The 22,147-nt window shown below is 50.3% G+C and overlaps 1 protein-coding gene across 1 annotated transcript in view; it reads left to right on the forward strand.

Annotated features, from left to right (window-relative positions):
- The window catches only part of Vwa5b1 (von Willebrand factor A domain containing 5B1), a 40,584-nt gene that overhangs the window by 17,577 nt on the left and 860 nt on the right, over nt 1-22,147 (forward strand). Inside the window, exons 8-23 of the mRNA XM_042055284.1 lie at nt 144-254; nt 2,124-2,326; nt 2,801-2,915; nt 3,251-3,436; nt 5,738-5,909; nt 7,471-7,655; nt 9,647-9,848; nt 10,234-10,548; nt 13,478-13,615; nt 16,709-16,843; nt 17,011-17,201; nt 18,151-18,304; nt 18,658-18,837; nt 19,076-19,150; nt 19,901-19,955; nt 20,719-20,836. Of these exons, the coding sequence (XP_041911218.1) occupies nt 144-254; nt 2,124-2,326; nt 2,801-2,915; nt 3,251-3,436; nt 5,738-5,909; nt 7,471-7,655; nt 9,647-9,848; nt 10,234-10,548; nt 13,478-13,615; nt 16,709-16,843; nt 17,011-17,201; nt 18,151-18,304; nt 18,658-18,837; nt 19,076-19,150; nt 19,901-19,955; nt 20,719-20,836 (2,535 nt within the window). The remainder of the gene's footprint in view (nt 1-143; nt 255-2,123; nt 2,327-2,800; nt 2,916-3,250; nt 3,437-5,737; nt 5,910-7,470; nt 7,656-9,646; nt 9,849-10,233; nt 10,549-13,477; nt 13,616-16,708; nt 16,844-17,010; nt 17,202-18,150; nt 18,305-18,657; nt 18,838-19,075; nt 19,151-19,900; nt 19,956-20,718; nt 20,837-22,147) is intronic.

Below are 22,147 nucleotides of genomic sequence, written 5' to 3' on the forward strand. Positions count from 1 at the left end.
CAGAGAGAAGGAGTGCTGGGTACCGGTAGGGCGACAAGTCCCTGTAGAGGTGGCTTCATGCTGGAAATGGCAGCATTGGTGTGTGGTGACAGAGTGGCAGTAGCCCCTGCTAAACTCTGAGAATCCCTTTTCTTGCCTGGCAGGAGGCCATGTTGGTAGCTCTTAAGAGCCTTATGCCGGCCTGTCTCTTCAATGTCGTTGGGTTTGGATCTACATTTAAGACCGTCTTTGCTTCCAGTCAGATCTATAATGAGGTAAGGAGAGGTAAATCTGGACCTGGGTGGGTGATGGGCAGTGGTGAGCAGGAAGGGGAAGGGAACAGCAATGGGGTCACACTGGGGACAGCCTCAGAAGCTGCCTGCCTGAGGCTTGCTGATGCCTTCAGAAGTCTCCTGCTCCTTACAGTAAAGTCTGTGAGATCATGAACATGGAGAGCGGGGATAGAGGATAGGGACACATCTGTCATACCCATGGCCTGCCACCCACCACAGCCCCTATCTCTTGAGGATCCAAGGCTGAGCTACAGAAATGAATGGCAACAGACAGAAGAACAATTAAATGGCAAGGTGGCTTTAAAAGTGGTTGTGGGGTCCTGAAAGCTTAGCTGCTGTTTGGAACAAAAGGACTCTGGCCCCAACAGCAAAACTGGGGTAGTCTATCCAGAGCTGAGATGCTGGGAAGGGCATACAGAGTGAGGAAGGAAGAAGGAGAAGAACAGCATTGGCTACTTACTACTAAAAGTAAAGGATGGATTTTTAAAATAAAAGAGAAATACATGTTGAGCCAGGGATGGTGGCACATTTCTGCAATCCCAGCGCTGGGAAAGTGGAAGCAGGGGATCAGGAGTTCAAGGTCAGCCTCAGTTACATGATGAGTTTCAGGTTAGCTTGGGCTACATGACACCCTGTCTCAAACAAGCAAGAATAACAACACCTTTGATTGCTAATTTTTAGATCTAGATAATCAAAAGGAATAAAATGTTTGAATTTCCCTTGATACCATCAGTCAGACAAAAACAAAAATGATAAGGAAAAGCGATGTTTCCAGGTCACCTTCTGTGCGTTTCTGTGCGTTTACACACATTTTCAAGACAGGGACTAGGTCTTCCAGACTGGGACACGACCTACTTTCCCAGTCTATCAGGAACATATTTTCATGCCAAATCAATCCCATCTGTGACATCATTTTAATGACTGCCCGCCCATGGCACAGACAGAATGGGATTGATTTGTTTACAAAGCCTGGAAGCTGGCCTTTCCGTGGCCTCCATGTTTTTCCTACTTAGTCATTTTTGCTTATGGATTTCCTATGCATCTTTGCCTGTCTCCTGGGATGAATTCAAAACTATGCATTCATCATAAGACTTGATATTGACAAGATTGGCCATTACTATTATTTTTTAAGATAAGGAGACTCTTAACTCACATGTAGTTGAGGATGATCTTGATGTTCTGGTCCTCCTGCCTCCACCTCTGGAGCACATTACAGGCATGTCCCACCACAGCTTGCTCATCTGCGGTTGGGAGTGGAACTCAGGGCTTGCCTGTATACTACCAACAAACCACACCCCAGCTTCAGTATTGATCATTCCTTCTAAGTCCCTACAAACATGGATATAGGAAGAGAATCTTCTTGAGCCAGGGGCAGGAGAGTGAATCCAGAGCCAGTCCCCACAGGTCGGTCCAGGAGGGAGGGGATCTGGAGCCCAGGCCGGGGAAACAATTGTCTTCTCAAAGTGTCATGGGAGTCGGTGCCAGGGTCGTATTCAGTGTTCATTTCTGAGGATGCACAGTGCTGTGCTCTTTCCTCCGTGCCCCCTGCTTCCCTTACCAGGCAGGGAGATTACTTGTACTGAGCAGTTAAGAGCTCAAAAAAATCCACATTTTTTCTGGGGGTGCTTATATCCCTAAGGAAGAATGCAGAGAGGACAATATTGTCATTATTTTGTAAATGGTGACATTCCAAGACATTGACGAGGGATGGATTTCATCAGTGGCTGATAATTTTCCAAATGGAAGGACAGGGGTATATGGTTGAACTAAGAGCTAGAGAAGAGAGTTCATCCTCAGGAGGCACGTGGTGAACCTAGGACCTGTCTGCCCTGCCATGGTCCTTCCCTGCAGGCGAACTTGGCCAAGGCATGTGACTGCATCCAAAGAATACGGGCTGACATGGGCGGCACCAATATCCTCTCCCCTCTCAAGTGGATCCTGCGGCAGCCAGTACACCAGGGCCACCCAAGGCTACTCTTCCTGGTTACTGATGGGGCTGTGAGCAACACTGGGAAGGTTCTGGAGCTGGTGCGGAATCACGCCTTTTCTACCAGGTCAGCCCAACCTGCGGGTCTAGGGTCTGATTACCTCAGGCCGCCTGAGTTTGGGGGAACCCAAATGAGAACAAGTTTTCACTGTACCAGAGGGAGAGGATAGCACCTACACCTCCCAGAATGCCTTGTTTCCAGGATGCTGAGAGGAGATGCTTTCCATGTTTGCCCTCTCTCTCTCTCTCTCTCTCTCTCTCTCTCTCTCTCTCTCTCTCTCTCTCTCTCTCTCTCTCTATCTCTGGGGTATGAGTTGTCCACAACTTAACAACTAGAGACTACTGCCAGTGCTAACTGGCAGTTGGTTGTAGAGTGTGTATGTGTGTGTGTGTGTGTGTGTGTCCATGATAACTCCTCTTCCTTCCCAGACTTTTACCTGAAGACAGAACCATCTCTAAGCTGCCTCTGCTGGACTGTGCTCTGTCTCTTAGTCCACTGGGGACAATGACCCAGAGCTACCTTCCTGTCCCTGTCCTCCAGGTGCTACAGTTTTGGGATTGGACCCAGTGTCTGCTACAGACTGGTGAAAGGACTGGCGTCTGTATCCAAGGGCAGTGCGGAGTTCCTGACAGAGGGGGAGCGGCTGCAACCAAAGGTACACAGAAGGACCTCTAGCATCTCCCAGTACTGCGGCTCCAGCAGCCCAGATAGGCCCAAAGCTGAGATCTATGCTGGGCCATTGAGCTCACCCCAGCCACACTTTGATCCTCTGGTTTTCTCCTTTATAAAATGTTAAACTCAGAGATGATGCCCAAGATCCATTCCAAGAGTCTTAAAGAGTTCAGAGGTGTGTGTCCCCTGCGGAATCAGCTGCCCCAAGCCTGCTGTGCCTCCCTCCCCTCAAGATCACTTTCTCACCGTCTTTTTGTCCCCTCATCTCTCCACGTCCTCCACACACATCGTCCACTCTGTTCTGACGCTCCGCGACAGATGATCAAATCCTTGAAGAAGGCCATGGCGCCGGTGCTGAGTGACGTGACCGTGGAGTGGGTCTTCCCTGAGACCACAGAGGTCCTGATCTCGCCTGTTAGCACCAGCTCGCTCTTCCCTGGGGAACGGCTGATGGGCTACGGCATTGTGTGCGATGCCTCCTTGTACATTTCCAATTCCAGTCCCGTAAGTACCTCAGCCGTGTGGGAGATCGTCTGCAGAGCTGCCTCCTGGCCCCTCTCCCGTTGCTCATCGTGGCCGGTTTTGTTTTTGGTTTTGGTTTTGGTTTTTGGAGACAGGGTTTCCCTGTAGTTTCTAGAGCCTGTCCTGGAACTAGCTCTTGTAGACCAGGCTGGCCTCAAACTCAGAGATCCGCCTGCCTCTGCCTCCCGAGTGCTGGGATTAAAGGCATGCGCCACCACCGCCCGGCTCATGGCCGGTTTTTAAGGAGTTACAAACTCAATGCCTAAGGTGGCTAAGTAGAAAATGAACTTAGTATATTAAAAGACAAGAGCCAGGGGCATGGTTCAGTCAGTTTAGGGCTTGCCATGCTAGCAAGAGGACCTGAGTTCAATCTCCTGTGTAGAAATGCCAAGTACAGTGACCTGCACTTGTCTTCCGGCCTTCACATGTATGTGTGCACATGTGTACCCATGACCACAGGGACATACATGTTCACTTGCTTGTAAAGTAGACATGTATTAAAATGAAAATGAAAGAGGGAAGCCATGAAGGAGAGCAGCTATGGCTGAACTCCTAGTTAAGGCCAAAGGAGAAGGGAGAACATGTCCAGTTGCCTAGGGTTCACCTGACTGGACTAGAAAGCCTCCATTTATGGTATTGAAATGTTTCTGTACTGGGACACAGGCTGTGTATTGAGTGTGCTTATAGAAATAGTTGGAATGCTATATGAAATGTCCAGAATTTTTAATGGTTCATATGAATGTGTTATAGAAGGTGAACTAGTCAACTACACAGAGAAAATTCTAAACAAAATACTGGCCACGTTTCTTTTTTTTTCCATGTTTCTTTTTCATGGTCCATGTTTTATTTAATTTTAATTATACTTGGATTTCTGAAAGATACTAGATTATCAATACACATTCCTATAGAGAGGGACCCAACCAAGTCATCAATTCCTCCTCTTAGACTGGTGAAATAGTTCAGGCAAGGTAAAGTGTCTGCCTCTCAAATGTGAGAATGGAATTTCACCCTGGAACCTACATACTTGAAAAGCATTGTAGCACCTGCTTGTAATCCCAGAGCTGGGAGGTGGAGGCAGGAGGATCTATCCCTAGGGCTTGTTGGCCAGGCCTTGAGCCTAATGACAGACTCACAATACTGAAAGACCCCGTCTCAAGGAGGTAGACAGTGATGAGCGTTGTTGAGGATGTCACCCAAGGTTGTCTCCTCTGGCTTCCACACATAGACCCATGTATGTACAGTCCCATGGATATGAACAGACATATGAACATGTACGCACACACACACACACACACACACACACACACCATTTTTCCAAGTTCTGTGTTCTTCTCCCGTGAGACTGGCCATATTGTCTCCTGCTACCGGCAGATGTCAGATAAACATCACCGTCATACACGGTGGATATAAATGTGACTGGCCATTACCCTCCTGGAAGGCCATTAAGAAATAGCTCGTGAAAGCAGAAATACACAACTCTTCTGATCCAGGAATGTCACTCCTAGGTTGCTGCCCCAGAGATGACCACAGGGCATACGGTAGTAAAGACAAACAGTCATGAAGCAAGTGCTTCACAACGAAAGGCAGCAGAATATTATACAACCAGATGTTAGAGACAATGATCAGCAGAAAGAATGCTTTACGTACAAAGTTCAAGATACTAATAAATGTTTATGGTCTGGTTTTGGTAAAATAAAGCATGACCTCCCAAAGTGTGAACTCTGTGTGTGTGTGTGTGTGTGTGTGTGTATGTGTATGTGTGTGTGTGTGTGTGTGTTGAAGAGTAAAATGAAAGGACACGCGGTTTATCTATTAGGAAACAAGAATGAAATTTAGAATTACATTTTTAATTTTTCCAGTGTACAAAGTCAATGATTAACTAGTACCATAATATAAGAAATTCTTCTCTCTCTCTCTCTCTCTCTCTCTCTCTCTCTCTCTCTCTCTCTCATTTTTGTTTTTATGTTGTGTTGTTGAGACAGACTTGTACTTTGTAGCCCAGGCTGGCCTGGAACTTGCTATGTAGCTCAGGCTAGCCTTGTACCACAGTTCCTGAGTGCTGGGATCACAGTTGTGAGCCACCATATCCAGCTCCACGCTTACCATCTCTTGATCAGAAATTCACCTCAGTTCTCCAAACAAACCAGCAGACACTCCTTCCTTATTCGGCTTGGTTCTCGGAGGTGCACACCCACCTGAGCCCCCCTCACACCCTTTGCTGCCCACAGAGGGCCTTGCTGAGCCTAACTTTGCTCTCTCCCGTCTTTCCTCTCCTGTCTCCAGGACAAAAGGCGAAAGTACGGCACGCTGCAAGCTCAGGAGTCCAGCAGCTCTGTTTTCTATCACTCTCAGGAGGAGGGACTTGGCCCGGGCAGTGCGAACTGTGCCAAGATCTTCAACCCAGGGCAGACCCAAGATGCCCATCCATGCAATGGAGACTCCCCCTCCCATCACGGTTGGTCCTCTGCTTTCTGCTCTGCTATGTTCCCTTATCCTTGGAAGTGGTAATGGTTGCTACCTTATATTGACCAGTTTCTACGTGTTAAACATTTGATAAAAACCATCTCTGGGACCAGTAGCAGCTGTGCATGTGGATACAATGATACCCACGGTACACACCAGTTAGCAGCTATGGGTATGGTCATGCTGATACCCACAGAACAGACTGGGAGACAGAGACTGCAGAATCTCAGCAACTGGCTAAGTTCTTGGATACTAAAGAGGGGGTCAACCTAGACCTGTGTGCCTTTGTAAAGTTTGATGCCATTTTCAAAAAGCATTTACTGATTATTTGGGGGGGGCAGTAGGATGGTTCGCACCTCGCACCTGCCCTCAAGATCCCCCCTTTTAGACACAAAGGCACAATTGACCTTAACTCTGATAAAGCCGAGGAACAGAGACCACAACTGTGGTGACCCCAGGGAGAGAAGAGCATATCTGCCTAAGATCACGGGCCACTGAGGATGGGGTCTTAGTCATGGGAAGGGAGAGGAAGTGCCTGGGAGCAGAAGCACTCAAGCAAAGCCATGGAGGTGTAGCACATAGAAAGCACTGGCCATTGGCTGCTCATCTGTTCTAGTGTCCTCTGACCACTCAGCATCTCTAAAGGGGCTAGGAGGGACCAGGGAGATGGCTCGCTGGGTCAAGTGCTTGCTGAGCAAGCATGGAAAAGCGAGTCTGGATCCCTAGCATAAAGTCCACTGTTGAGAGGATGCAGGAGGATCCAGGGGCACTCTGGTCAGTCTAGCTTATCAGCAAGCTCCAGTCAGTGGGACATCCTGCTCACCTTGGCAGCACATGGACTAAAATTAGGATGATATGGGGGAGATTAGCATGACCCCCTGCACAAAAGTGACAGGCAGATGCATGACACATTCCATAGCGTTGAGTAAATTCAGCATGAAATAAATGCAAATAAAAGTAAAAATCCTAAGATTGGGGCTGGGGAAATAGCTTGGTGAATCAAGTTCTTACACACCAGCAAGAGGGCCAGAGGCTCGCTCTACAGAGCCCATCTAAAACGAGTTGAGTGGAAAACAATTGGCCAAGATTCCTGACGTCAACTTTGGGTCCTCCCTACACGCACGTGCCCAACTACCCACACATAACACATATAACACACCACATACACCACACACACACACACACACACACACACACACACACACACGAATGCTTGAATACTACACAGACATGAACACACAAATTTTAAAAAACCACCAAGGTAGACGGCAATAGAGAAAGAAACCGCACATCAGTCACATGCATGCATGTGCGTGCACGCACACACGAGAGCACACACATACATGACGAAGACAACAGAAGGAACAGTTATGAGAAGTTAGACCAGGACCAGACCTGGCAAGGCTTTGGATGCTAACTGAGACACGTGCACATATTTCTGTAAGAAAATGGGAACTTAAGACATTTCAAACGGGAAAGTGACATATTAACCCCTTTCTTTTCCCCACTACCCTCCACCCTGATAACACCCCCCTCTTGCTACCCTTGTCCAGGTCTGGATGTCTCCCAGCGACGGAGGGCGTACAGCACCAACCAGATCTCTAGCCAGAAGACCACCCCAAGGGCCACCACAGCCAGCGATCCCACTGGGATTGCCAGGAGACACCCACTGAGAAAAGCCAAGGTGCAGGACCTTGCCAATCAGGGCAGCTCAGAAAGCCAGCAGATTGATCTGCAGGTACCTAAGCAGGGCTGGGTGGAAGGGGCTGAGAGGAGTTTGGTTTGGCTGTGGCTCACACGTAACAACAAAGATGGAGCGTTTATCAACACAAGAGCACATAGCATAGGGTAGAATGCAGAATCCAAATCCAGCTAAGGCCAAACTTCCTGTTGACCCCTCAGACTGGTCATCTCTGACTTGGTGAGCTTGCCCGAGCCCTGTATACAGCACTTCCCCATTGGCACAGGACACTGTATAGATTCTTGTCATTAAGTTTTATGGTACCTGGGAGAGGAGGGAGTTTGGAGACCATCCACCCTCACTTGGTACAGATGTCATAACTGAAGGTCAGAGAAGTAAGCCAACTTGCCCAGAACCACACAGTGGATTTGACTAGGAAACCCTGGCCCTCGGGGTTCTTGCTTTCTTCCTTCACACTGCTGGTCCTTCCATGCCTGGGCAGTCATTCAAGGCAAAGAAAATAGGAGTCAGAGCCACCACAGGAAAGGTCACCAGTGTCCTGTTAGATCATCCCTAAACAACCTCAGCATCATTGCTGTCAAGGCTCTGCTGTAGGGGCTGGTCCTGGACATGATAGAGTATCTTTGGAACCAGGGGGACAAATCCATCTGGTTGAGACCACTATGCCAAACCACATCATGACTTAAGCATTCTCTTCAGGACAGAAATCACTTGTCCTAAGCATGTGGGCCCAAGCAGCTTCCCGTTACCTCCAGTGCACCTTCCCACTTCCCCGCCACATTCTCTCCCAATCGCCACATATGCACGGGCCACACACCACCTGGCCCCTGTGGACTCTCCGGGCTTCTCCAAGGACCCTCAATGTACTTGGTACACAATAGTCTTGGAGTTAGGCATTTCTCTCATACATTTCTGAACCCCTCTGAGCCCCACTGCCTCATCTACCCCTTGGCTTTCAGATACTTGTTTATACCAAGCCCAAGAACAGATAGATGAAAATCAAAACAGACCAAAAAGCCCGTAAACAACACTAAACACACATGCAAGCTTTGTAAGAACAGTGTAGCGAATTGATAAGCCACGGAGAGCCCACTGTGTTCCGTAAACAGTGCTGAGATCTGCACCATTTGGAAAATCAAAGTAAAAGCTGGTTTCTCTCGCCTTATGGGAAAATAAATTGCATATGAATCAAAGACTTAAACACACACAAACAAAAATAACAAAACTTCTAGAAGATTTTTTGGGGGGTGGAAAGGACCTCTTAAGCACAACATATGGGGAGACATAAGGGAAGGGCTGGTAATTTTAACTACACACAAAAAAGGTTTGAAGCTTTATGCCAGAAAGGAAAGTGGGTTTGGAATTCTCCACGGCACAGGGTTCTCTGCGCCTCGGAGTTGACCCATGGCCTGGGAGTTCTCTGGTTTCTGTTTCTCATGGGTGGTGGAGACTCAGCCATGAGTCCCTGGGTCCCTGGGGGACAGCACTGGGAAGAGCTGTGGGGCAGAGAGAGAGGGAGGGGACAGAGAGAGGGAACTGGGAGGGACAGAAGAAGGAGGCTCAAGCCACCAGCCACCATGGGCTTCACCTCTTCCTTCATTTCTCCTCTTTTTCCCCTTCCTCTGCCTACTTCCATCCTTACTCCTTCTCGTCTTCCTCCCTCCTCCTTTCTTCCTCCTCCCTCCTCTTCTTCCTCTTCTCATCCCTCCCTCCTCCTCTCACATTCTCTTGTCCTCCTCCCCTTCCTCCTCCTTCTCCCTTCCTCCTCCTCCCCATCTTCTCTTTCTCCTCCTTCTCATCCCCTTTTCATCCTCTCCACCCTCCTTCCCATTCCTCCTTCCTCCTCTTCATCCTCTCATCTCCATCCCCATTCCCTTCCTTGCCATTCCCCTCTTCCTCTTTCACCTCTGCATCTTTGCATCTTTCCTTCCATCTGCACCCTTCCTACTCCTCTTGCCTCTCTCCTCCCACTCCCCCTCCTCCATTTGTATCACCCTTTCTCCCCTCCACCCCTCTTGCTTTTTTAGCCCTTACTCAGCGGTGGCCATGACCTGAGCCAGGGCCCCAGACTGCACGGCCCAGGGGCCCGCAGGCCCTCTCTACTGCCTCAAGGCTGCGAGCCCTTGCTGCTCTCTCGCCAGGAGCCCCAGGCCTGGAATCCTATGAAGGAGCTGGACCCTGGTTCCAGCCCTAAGTCTGCCCCTGACAGCCGAAGCTCGGAGGATCTGGGTAAGTGTCCAAGGTCCGAGACTTGAGGGGACAAAAAGGCCCAATTTCAGGTGACAGGGTCAGAGGACCAGTGGCTGCGTCTGTGTCTTTGTGAAACTCTTGCTCTGAGAACAAACTCTTACTTTCTAGTCCCATCTTCTCCACTCAACCTGACTGTACCACCCCGTCTATCCAGCCCCTCAGGGACAAGCTTCCTGAAAGATGGATCTGTCTGTCCCTCTCTGGGTCAAACCCAAGCCACCTGTGCTGCACTAGTCCACTAGAAAACTGTCCTCAACTTCTTAAGGGAAGGGAGGCTAGCTCTGTGTTTCCTAGAAGTGACTGCCACCAGGGTGGCTCCCTGTCTCTGGCCTCAGGTTCAGCCCTCTTGTCCCTCCACCCACAGAGCCACCCCATCACCCCTCCACCTTTGAAACGGAGATGTCCTCAGACTGGGAGCCCATGGCTGAGTCGGAGGAGCAAGTCAGTCCCTGCAGGCCTGCCACCCCAGGCCCTGTACAGGGGAAGGCCTTGGTCAAAGGCCTGTGTGACAACCAGTGTCTGCAATGGGAGGTGAGCTTTGAGCTGGAACCGCCAGCCCTGCAGAGGGAGGAGGAGCAGGATGCGGACCTGTGGAGCGAGACCTTCCACCACCTGGCAGCGCGCGCCATCATCCGTGACTTCGAGCAGCTGGCAGAGCGTGAGGACGAGATCGAGCTGGGTGAGCACCCAGGATTGAGGAGGGGGCCCGTATTCCCTACCAGAAGCAAGCCTTTTAGAAGCATGGTACCCCACCCACTCACTACCCAAGGCCCACCCCATCCTTTCCCAAAGCCCCGCCCACAGCCCAAGGCCTGCCCTCTAGCAGCTAGTATCCCACCAACTGCCGAAAATACCCCTCCTCAGTCTTCAGAGTCCTGCCCACACCCCCAAAGCCCTCAAAGCCTTTGTTCTAGGGGTCCCAGTAACTCAGCCATTTCCCTAGGTTAACCATCTAACCAAGCAACGCCACCCAGTGTCCCCTCCCATGCCTGAATGTCCACCCCATCTCTTACCAAAGCCTTGTCCATACCACATGAAATTCCCTTTAATCTCCTAGTGTCCTGCCCACCGTGCTATGTATGTATATGCCCACCCCTCTTCACAGCACGTCCTAATGCCAAACCCATACCCCCCTTCAAGAAAGATTTCATCCTTGCCCTTCATAAAAGCACCTCCCACAGCCTCAAAGTCTGCCCAGGGGGGGCACAGCGCTCTGCCTGCCTCCTAGATCCACCCATTCTCTCATGGAAACCCCACACCCATACCCTGCCCTCTCTTAGAAGCAGAGAGGTGGAGGATCCCCGTTCTGCTCAAGGTTCCACTATTATTCTTCCTCCCCTGACTCTGTCACTTACCACCTCCCAACACCCCTGCAGTGGCCAAGGCTCTCTGCCTGCCATTAGCTGTCTTCAGAGGTCTACACTCCACCACAACTTTCCCCCACACATTTAATGGCGCTTGGGACTCTATCCTCAACCTGAGGTGCCCCCTTCCTCAACCCTGGCCTCCTCCATTCTCCTCTCTTCCCGCCTCCTTCTCTCCTGCCTCTGTTCCTACATCCCTTCACCCCCATGCTCCCTCACACCCAGCGTCCCGTGCCTGGTTCTGGAGACCCCACAGTGATAGGAACTCCTCTGAGGCAGAGTCTTTCCTATAAGGTCCCTAGACCTAGCCGAGATCTCGCACTCTCTCATCGGCCCCATTGACTTCCTGACCATCAGCTGGGGACCAGGCTGGGGACCAGGCTAGGTACTTGGTCCTGTAGATGCTTCTGAAGGTTGGTTGGCATAGAACAGAGCAAACCCATCTTTTCCTGGGAGCACCTGGCACTGGCTAACAGAGGCCAGCATTAATCAAAACAATTACACAGAAAATTAATTAAGTGCTGTTCAGAAACACATGAATCTAAGCCATGTACAAGAGGGATGGTTCAGGAGCTAATTTAGTTCAGGAACTAGGGCAGCCTTTACCCAGAACATGACTATTGAGATCTGGATGAAACTTGCTTGGAGAACAGAGACAAGGGCCAAGAAGAGTTACACAATTCCTTTGTTCTAAGTTTATGCTTCATTTGCATACTATGTGACTTATATTTCATTTGTATTTCAGGGTAATGTGTGATACTCTTTTCTTCCCGTGAATACTCCCCCAGCCCTCATTTTCCTGGCTTCTGGAACAGTCCCCAGAAGGCAACAAGCCATAAGGAGGCTTCACTACTTGGTAGAAAGGGCCCATCTTCCAGGGCAGGTCATCCTAAATCCTAACCTTGGGTCCTTATTAACTTGCTGTGTGACCCTCTGTGCATGGACTCCTTCTCTGGTTTTAAATCTCAGAGAGAGAGAGAGAGAAAGAGAGAGAGAGAGAGAGAGAGAGAGAGAGAGAGAGAGAGAGAGACTGTGTGTGTCTGTGTGTGTCTGTGTGTGTCTGTGTGTGTCTTTGTGTCTGTATGTATCTGTGTGTCTGTGAGTCTGTGAGTCTGTGTATCTGTGTGTGTGTCTGTGTATCTGTGTGTATCTGTGTGTGTGTCTGTGTCTGTGTGTATCTGTGTGTGTCTGTGTATCTGTGTGTATCTGTGTGTGTCTATGTCTGTGTGTGTCTGTGTGTTTGTGTCTGTGTATATCTGTGTGTCTGTGTCTGTATATGTCTGTGTGTGTCTGTTTGTGTGTCTGTGTGTATCTGTGTGTGTGTCTCTGTGTGTCTCTGTCTGTCTTTGTCTGTGTGTGTCTGTGTGTGTGCGTTTAGGCGGAGGTGGGAGTGGTAATGGTGGATAGGTATATCCCGAGGTCCGAGGAGGATGCTGGGTATGTCCCTCTACCACTCTCTACCTTGTTCCCTTGAGACAAGAGTATCTCACCAAACCTGAAGCTTGGGGCTTTGGGACCAAGCTGACTGACCAGCGAGCCCTCTGGGTCCTCCTATCTCCCTCTCCCTGCATCCCCAGAAGGGGTCACAGGTGGCCATGGCCACACTCAGCCTTGCAGTTGTCCACTGGGGATATAAACTCATGTCTTCATGCTTTCTTAGCAAGCACTCTTACCCGTGGAGCCTCTCCCCAGCCGCAGCTGTTCAATCCTCTCCGCGATGTCATAGGTTTTATCTGTTCTGGAACCGCAAAGCCCTGTAACAAGGTCCCCATTAGTCATCCGCAAGATTCAAATACAAAATACAGACAACATAGAATACTTTTTTTTTTTTTTTTTTTTTTTTTGGTTTTTCGAGACAGGGTTTCCCTGTAGTTTCTAGAGCCTGTCCTGGATCTAGCCCTTGTAGACCAGGCTGGTCTCGAACTCAGAGATCCGCCTGCCTCTGCCTCCCGAGTGCTGGGATTAAAGGCGTGCGCCACCACCGCCCGGCTAGAATACTTCTTAAATAACACAAGCTACTTAAGAGAATTGTCTATCTTTTATTCTAAGATAATGACTTAATTTATTACAATATCCTTTATCTTTTTGAAATGATGATTTTTTTTTTGGTCTGGATGTCTTTAATTAGTACATTTAAGACCTATTTGATTCCAAAGATGGAGTCTGATGGCCAAACTCTCTTTCTAGAGTCTCCAAGCAATACTTTCTGATCCCAAGCAGTGAACCTCACTCTTCCTCCCTCAGGGTCCAATCGCCGGTACCAGGTGAACGCCGTGCATACCAGCAAGGCCTGCAACATAATCAGCAAGTACACGGCCTTCGTGCCTGTGGACATAAACAAGAGGCGGTACCTGCCCTCGGTAGTGAAGTACCCCAACTCCGGTAAGGCATGTATGTTTGCCCATGGACTTGAGGAGGGGCTGAGATGGCCGGAAAGGGCAGCCCTGCAGACAGGGGTGCAAGGCCATGAGAAAGCAGAAAGGCTCCCAGCAGGTGGCTCGGCCACTGAAGGGGAGAGGAGGAAACACCTTTACTGTATTTGGTTTATCTCAGGAGGGACAATGAATGACAGAGAGCCCCAAAATGTCTGGAATGATGCAACTTAGGTACAGATGGGTCAGAGTGGCAGCCACCCAGGAAGGGGAGCTTGTACCTCCATGCTGTTCCCGTCCTGGTTTCTCTTGGCAGGTGTCTACATGGAGAGAAATCGAGCGACCCATAAGGTTACATGAGCTAGAACATACCAATACACACTGTTTCCAAACTACAGGTGTAAAATAGTCTATCCCAGAAAGAACGCTAAAATGCTTTATCTGTAATACAGTGTATTCCATTGCAGGGAGCTCCCATCGTCCATCAGGCCCAGCCTGTTAACAAAAGCCTGTCATTCTTGTTACTCAGAAGATTGGTGCCCAGGGATGCAATTCAAGGGCTATCTGGGCTACACACTCAAAGGCTAGCCTGGGCAATTTAGCAAGACTTTGTCTCAAAATAAAAAGTAAAAAAGAGAGCCTGAGTTATAACTCAGTGGCAAAGTGCTCGCCTAGTGTGAGGCCCCAAGGTCGGTCCCTAGAACTGACATCCTTTGTTTTTACACTAAAGCATATTTTTGATCATCTAAGCCCCATAACAGGTTCTGCAAAGTGACTCCATTATTACCCCATTTTGTCAGATGGGACACAGAGGCAGAGGAGGTTACATGTCCTGAGGTTACTGAGCAGGACAGGCAGAGCTAGGCTGTGATTCCCAGTAGCTTGGTCCAGTCTGTGTTCTTGCCTCCATTCTGACTCTTAATGTATTGTAACCAGGGACTGGCAAGGTGACTCAGCAGACAAAGGCATCTGCTGTCAAACCCAAGGAGCTAAGTGTGATTCCTGGAACCCACATGGTTTAAGGAGAGAAAGTTGTTCTCTGATCCTCACGTGTGTGTGTGTGTGTGTGTGTGTGTGTGTGTGATATTTCTGTGTGTATCTGTGATGTCTGTGTGTATCTGTGATGTCTGTGTGTATCTGTGATGTCTGTGATCTGTGTATATCTATGATGTCTGTGTCTGTGATGTTTCTGTGTGTATTTGTGATCTGTGTATATCTATGATGTCTGTGTGTATCTGTGATGTTTCTGTGCATGTCTGTGATGTCTATGTGTATCTGTGTAAACAAGTGATTCTCAACCCTCCTAATGCTGTGACCCTTTAATACAGTTCCTCATGTGGTGATCCCCCAACCATAAAATTATTAACACTGCTACTTCATAGCTGTAATTTTGCTTCTGTTGTGAATCATAATGTGGATATCTGATAAGCGGCTCCTATGAAAGGGTCATCTGACCCCCAAAGGGGTCTTGACCCCCCCGGATGGGAACAACTGGTGTAGAGGACACTTTTCATGGTTGGTTTGTTTTTGGTTTTGTAACTCTGGGGTTTTTCTTTTCTGAATTTCACCTTCTTGGCATTTTCAGGGCTCTGTCCTTAGTTGTTGTATGTTTGTTTGTTTGCTAGTCTTGCTAAAGATGGAACCCAGGGCCTGGCTTGCTGGGCAAGCACTGTACCCCTGAGCTACAGCCTCAAGCTTGAAGTTCTTTTTTTTTTCCTTGACCAGATCTCCAGAAAGATGTTTAAAACCCAAACATACCCTCCTCCCCACTTTTTTCCCTCCCCTGCCCTTTTCCTTATCTGTGTTACCAAAATGATCCTCCATTCCCAGTTCCCCATTTCCAGCTCAGTCTACCAAAGCTGGACCAGAGGCTGTGGCCCTGCTGTATCCTCACTCCTGTTTTCGGGAAGCTTCCCCTCTCTCCCCTCACCCAGCTCTGACTCTGTGGCCGGCCTGAGAGATGGAGGACCCAGGATACTTACTCCAAACCATAAAGCCCCTGTAGTCTAGCCCAGCTCTCCCCATATTGTGCTAAGAAACCAAAGCCCCTATTTCCTAGCCTGCAAATAGCTGTCTAGTGCAAAAAAATAGAAAATATCAAGTCAGGAAGTGCATTCAAGGACCCTGGGTTAAATAAAGCCCAAGGCTTTCTCTGCTGCAGGAGGTCTCAGAGCCCTTAAAGTGCTGGTGCACATCAAGATGCCGGGAAACAGACTGTGGTCTACAGCTTTTCCAAATGAATTCCCCAATGAGACTGTTGTTTTCTGTTTATTTGTGTATTTGTAGGTGTGTGACCATATGTGTGTGTGTATGCGTGCATGCATGTGTGAGTGTGTGTGGGTGGGTGTGTGTGTGTGCGCATGCGCATGCGCACGCGTGCCCACATATAGAGGCCAGGGGTCAACCCCAAGTGTTGTTCCTCAAGTGCTGTTTGTTTGAGACAGTCTCATTGGCTGGAAGCTCAGTGAATAGGCTAGTTAGATGGACAGACAGATGGTGAGTCCTAGGCATCCTCCTGCCTCTGCCTCCCCAACACTGGAATCATAAGTGTGCACTACCACACCAAACTTTTTTCACGTGGGTTCTGGGACTCAAACTCAAGTCTTTAATGCTTTACTGACTGAGCTATCTTCCCAGAAACACAACTCTTATTTTTAAGAAACAGCAGATAGGCTAAAGACCTCTGAGAATGTGGCCTCCTAAATACGCTTTAGGGAGTTGGCTTCACCTTTCTGCCTTCCGTTGGCAGTGCTTGGGGCTTCAAGGATCTGTGTAGGAGGAGGGGCTGGGACATGGGACATTTCACAGAATGTCAGCAGTTACATTCACCTGGTGATAGAGATGGTTATCCCCATTTTCCAGATGGGGAAACTGAGGCTCAGAACTCACATCCTATTCAGCTAGTGCACGATGGGGCTGGAGTACAAACCCAGATCTTTCTGGCCCCAAGGCTCTTAGTCTTCTGCTGTGCCTTGCTTGCCTACCTTAAGTTAACTGAAAAACAAAAGAGCCATTCGTTGGCTGCTGTCAGCCTTGGGAAAAGGGCAGGAACCAACAGGTTCACGCCCATCAGATGCCTTGACCTTCCCTGTCCTCCGCGAAGGTGCCATGCTCCGAATGGTCAGCTTCCGGAACCTGACCCGACAGTGGAAAGACTTGTCTTCTGGTGTTGGAAGGTCCCAGACCATGCTCAGAGAACACGCCTCAGCTGCAGGAGACAGCAAATTCCAGACCCTAGGTAAATGCCATTTCCTGTGCTCAGAAGCGCAGGCACCCCTATGTCTAAGGCCTCAGGGGCCCCTCTCTGAGTCTGCAGTCTTGGACCCCTAAGCAAGGAGAGAGCAAGGCCAAGTCTCTCGGGTTCTGGGGGACTAGCGTAGGCACAGGGGTTTGGTGTAACTCCAGTACACAGCTTTGTACAGAGGCAGGAAGCAGGAAAGGGCAGCCAGGGCCTGTCCCAAGGCCCTTCCGTACGGCATCCCCTCTCGCCCTCAGCTGCGGGCCCTCCAGCCTGTGGCTTCTCCCAGACACCAAGTTCTGGGAAACCTAAGGAACAGGAGCAAGTGATGAGCAAAGAGGCCATTCCATCTGCCCAGGTCCCACCATCTGCTGTTTTCTGGATTCCTAGCATCTCCCTTTCAGCCTTCTCCTGATTGCCTGGTGCTCAGAGAACTGTGGCATGACCTTTGAGTGACCTTGAGCTGATTGACAGGCTGGCTACTCCACATCTGTCATCTATGCCTGACTTTCTGGCTCTCCACAGAGAGCCTGTGCTCATTGTAACCCCTTCCCTTGCAACCCTCTATACACACCCTGCCCTCTGTTGAATGTGGGGAGGACATCAGAGGCCACGCCCTGAGCCTCCTCAGCCACCCACACTGTAAGAATGTTTCATCAGAGGGAATAGAGAGCAAAAGAAAGACTAGAGTACTAGATGCCCAGAGCCCTTCTTCAGAATTAAGGACAATGTCTCGGCCTCTTTGTGTCCCAAGCCCCAGGGGACCTGCTGAGCCCAGCCATTGAGTTTCTGGAACTTTCCGACCTAACTGCCCCTTCTCTGCACCTCAGCCCTCAGCAGGCAGAGGCTTCCATTGACATCACAAGCCTCTTCCTCCCCGTCATCCTCTGTTCAAGCCCCACATCCCCAGCCCCTCAACTCTTACGCTGCCCCTACTGAAGGCGGTGAGCGGCCTTGCTGAGAAGTCCCCTTGTGCTCAGCTCTCTCCTCGCTACTATGAACTCCTCACAGGCACTTCAAGAGACTTTCTGTTCCTTGGTCAAGAGAGGAGAAAAATGGGCCCCGGGGGAAGTTAGGTGACTCACTCAGGGTGACAGTGTGTGCAGGAGTCGAGGTTTGGATTCAGGGTTTGGCGGTGAACTGTGACATTAAGTGACACTGCAGTCACCTCCTGGTTGCTTCAGTCAGTCAGCCACTCCATCTCTAGCTTGTCCTTGGACTGAGTGCTATGGCAATGAGAGCCCCTCTTCATCTGGGGAAACTGAGGCTTTGCTGAATGTGTCTGTGCACGCACCTCTTTTCTATAGCTTAGACCCTCCCTTCTGTCAGATTGTCCCGTCAGTCTGACCCCAGAAGTGACAATGCCAATAATCATCACCTTGGTTCAGCATGGTGACTCTCCTGTCACTGTGACAACAGATTCCCCAGAACAGCAACTGACAGAGGACAGGGTTCGCTGTGGTTGGTGGTTCCAGAGGGAGGGAGCCCGTTGTAGAGTCGGAAGAGCAGAGGAAAACACATGCGGGGCCGGGGTGGGGGGCAGCGGGCAGAAAGTTGGCTGGTGATGCTTTCATCCACTCACAGGCAGTGAAAGAGAAAGACAGGAAGTGGGGTGAGAATACAAAACCTCAAATCCCGACCCGGTGCCATGCATCCTCCAGTTAGGCTTGACTCCTAAAGACTCCATAATCTTCCTTAAACTTCCCCACAAACTGGGGGCCTCGTGTTCGAATCCATGGGCCCATGGGGGAGACTTCTCATTTAAATCACAGCAAGCATGGTTATGGACCATGATTCTCATGTCTGTTTTACAGACAGGGAAACTGAGGCTCAAAGCCTTCTGATGTGTCAGGACTATGTCCTGGTGCCTCCTGGGGACCTAGAAGGAACATCTCAGTGGGCACAGACCTGGGAGATACCACCGCACCCAGAATCTGACTCCCATCCTGAAGCCCCCGCTCTAGGCTTGCCCCCAATTCCCTGTGGAGTCTGCAGTCTGAGGCTTTACTGAGTACTTGGTGATGCAGCAAGCATTATCTGAGCAGTGTCTCACTGAGACCTTCCAATGACACTGGAAGACCCCCTAGCTCCAATTTCCAGAGTAAAGTGACAAAGTGACCTTACCAAGAGCCCACAGCTTAGTGAGTGGGGGTGTTAGGTCTTGGAGCCCAGCAGGGTAGGAAGAAAGGAGGGGTGAAGGGTGCTCAGGCCCCTTGACATCCTTTGTTGCAGCCCTAGAAGAACCCCCTGCTTCGACCTTCAATAAGATCCTGTCCCCTGCCAGGGAGAAGGACACAGCCGCAGAAGGTAAGCAGGCAGCCGGGGCCGAACCTCTTACTGCGTTGGCGGAATAGGAGAGGTACCAGGGGCAGGGAGGTATCTCAGCACCAGCAGAGTGCCCAGAATGTCACTGATGTCTCAGGACAGCCCCAAGAGAAGGAGAGGACTGCCCCAGTTTGAAAACTAAGAAGCTGAGACTTGGCTGGGGGAAGCAGTTTGCCCAATGTCACCTATCAAGTTCGTGACAGAGTTGGGCCTAGAGTTCCAGTTGGAAGGCCATTGTCCCATTGCACCCAGCCTGGCATCCTCTAGCAGGATTGTCAACTCAGAAGTGTCTAACCCAGAAACAGTGCCATTGGTCTGAAACTGTCGCTTCCTAGAAGATGCCAGGGTCTGCCTGCAAGAATCCTATAGGCTCACCTGCCCCATGTCTATGCCACCCTTGTCTGTCACCTGCCCCTCACCTGTGTCACCCCTGTCCGTGCACCTGCCCCTCTTCTGTGTCACCCTTGCCCATGTACCTGCCCCTCACCTGGGTCACTCCTGCCCATGCACCTGCCCCATGCCTATGTCTCCCTTGTCTGTCACCTGCCCCTTGCCTGTGCCACCCTTGCCCATGCACCTGGGGTGCAGCTGCTCAGCAATCAGTTCTCATCCTGGCACCATCTACACATAGGCAAACTCCTGCCCCACCCATAGCCTGTTTCCCCAGGTGGGAGGTGACTAAGTAGACAGGTCCCCCATTAAGCCTCAGTCTGTCATTCTGTGACTCCTCAGGTTCCCCTCACAACCTGTCCTCCATGAAGGCCTCTGAGGCTCTCTTTGGATCCAAGTAAGTGGAATTTCCTCTGAGAACACGATGCTTCATTCCTTTTCCCATCAAAGGCAGAGCCAGCCTCGCCCCAAGGGTGCTGCAAAGCCCTGCTGCCTAGAGCCACCACCGTGGGCTGGGTCTCTTTAAACTTTGGAAGGCCAATAAATAGTAACTTGTGTCTTTGCCTACGCAAATATTACCTACGCAAAGTAGATTCCAGAGGGTGTATCTTGGGCTTATCTGGTTGAGGATGCAGTCCATCACGGTGGGGAAGGCATGGAGGCAGAAACGTGAGGTGGCTGGTCACATCACATCTGCAGGAAGGACCCCAAGAGAGATGAACTCTGGGGCTCAGCTCGCTTTCTCCTTTTCTTTTAGTCCAGGACTCCAATACATGGGATGGTGCTGCCCACATTTAGGGCGGGTCTTTCCTCCTCAGTCAACCCAGAGAGTTAGTTGTCTCTTCATTGATTCTAGAGCCTGTCAGGTTGACAGTATTAACTGTCACAACTATCTTTGGAGTCTTCCCACCCCTGGACTCAGATGGACACAGTACCCATAGACAGCCATGAAAAACACCGACCCATTCATTGCCCCATTGTTGCTAACAGAAGAGGTGGGGGCAGACACACCCCCTTTTTCCAGGCCTCCATTTCCCTGGCTGTCAATGAGGAGATTGAGAAACACCGTATGTTAGGTCCTTCTGGCTCTGCCTTTCAGCAGCGTCTGGGCAGGTACCAGAAGGCTGGGATGACCAGAGAACCTGTTTCTGTCTTCACAGATTGAATCTCAACAAGCCCAGGCTGCTAACCCGAGCTGCCAAAGGCTTTCTCAGCAAATCAATGGCCAAGACCCCAGAGCCAACTCCGGGCAGCCAGAGCTTGGACTACATACCACTGGTGAGCTCCAGACCTCAGACCCCTCCTACCCAGCTCAGCCCCCCCCCCCCCCCCCCCCGTTATGCCTTCCCCTCTTCAAAGGGAAGGGACTCTCCTCCCAGTACACCTATCCAAAGAAATCCTGAGCTTCCCACACAAGCAGCCACCAAGGCAGAGGAAGCAGCCAGGAGTTCCCGCTTGGGGTGTGTGTCTTAGTGCCCGTGTCAGGAGGCTTTTCTACACGTGGCTGTCCTTGCCTGAAAGATTTGCAGGACCTTGGCACTGTCCTACAACATCGTCCTCTTGCCTGCTCTCAGTACATAAAAAATAAGCCTTGCCGGGCGGTGGTGGCGCACGCCTTTAATCCCAGCACTCGGGAGGCAGAGGCAGGTGGATCTCTGTGAGTTCGAGACCAGCCTGGTCTACAAGAGCTAGCTCCAGGACAGGCTCTAAAGCTGCAGAGAAACCCTGTCTCGAAAAACAAAAACAAAAAAAAGCCTTGAAATGGCTCGCAGGTGAGTAAAAGTCACTTCCTGAGGACATGCCCATCTCCAAAAGTGGTTCTGTAGGTGGCCCAGGGTGCCATGGTGGGAAAAGAAGCCTGGCTCTCCAGCCTGCCACTCTGAGTCAAGGAACAAGGCGAGCAGGTCCTACCACCTCTGAGTGTCCCTGAGCTTGGGGTTCGTGGGGCGCATGAAGGAGAGGCAGAGTTTGGGTACATCAGTTCAGGTCTCCCTCCCTCCACACCCAGGTGTGTGTGTGGCGTCATTTGGCATCTCCAAAAGTCCAGGTCAGCTGACCACTTACATATATGGTTGCTGTGCAGGGGTTAACTGAGCCTGCTCAGTGCAGATCCTGGGGAGATAAATATAGTTCTTGGGATGAAGCATCCAATGGAAGGCAGACTAGGAACCAGGCAATCCTACCCTTTGGGAGCAGTAGTGAGGGGTTGCTTTGGTGGGAAATATAGGTAAGGCCCAGGGCCTGAGGCAGGGTGCTAACAGAATGGGCTCTCGGAGAAGGCAGTGGTTGAGCCAAGACCTGACTCTTGAGGAGTCATGGCCAAAGGCCTTGAGAGGAGATAGCTTGGCATCTGGAGAATGGAGCTGAGGGGTGGAATGCAGAAAGGGGGGGGGGTGCAGGTGGTGCAGGGCTTTATAAATCACACGCTGGACTTAGTCTAATAGAAAACTGAGTAAGTGAGAAATTGATCCTGGCCTTCAGCCCATGTGTTTTCTAGCCTTTGTGGAGGGAGTGCCTTCTGAGTGCAGGACAGATGGACAGATGTGGAGGAGGAAAGAGAGAGGGGCAGGGAACGTGTGAAAAAGCAGG

Source organism: Arvicola amphibius, chromosome 6 (assembly GCF_903992535.2).
Source record: "Arvicola amphibius chromosome 6, mArvAmp1.2, whole genome shotgun sequence".
Classification (NCBI taxonomy): domain Eukaryota; kingdom Metazoa; phylum Chordata; class Mammalia; order Rodentia; family Cricetidae; genus Arvicola; species Arvicola amphibius.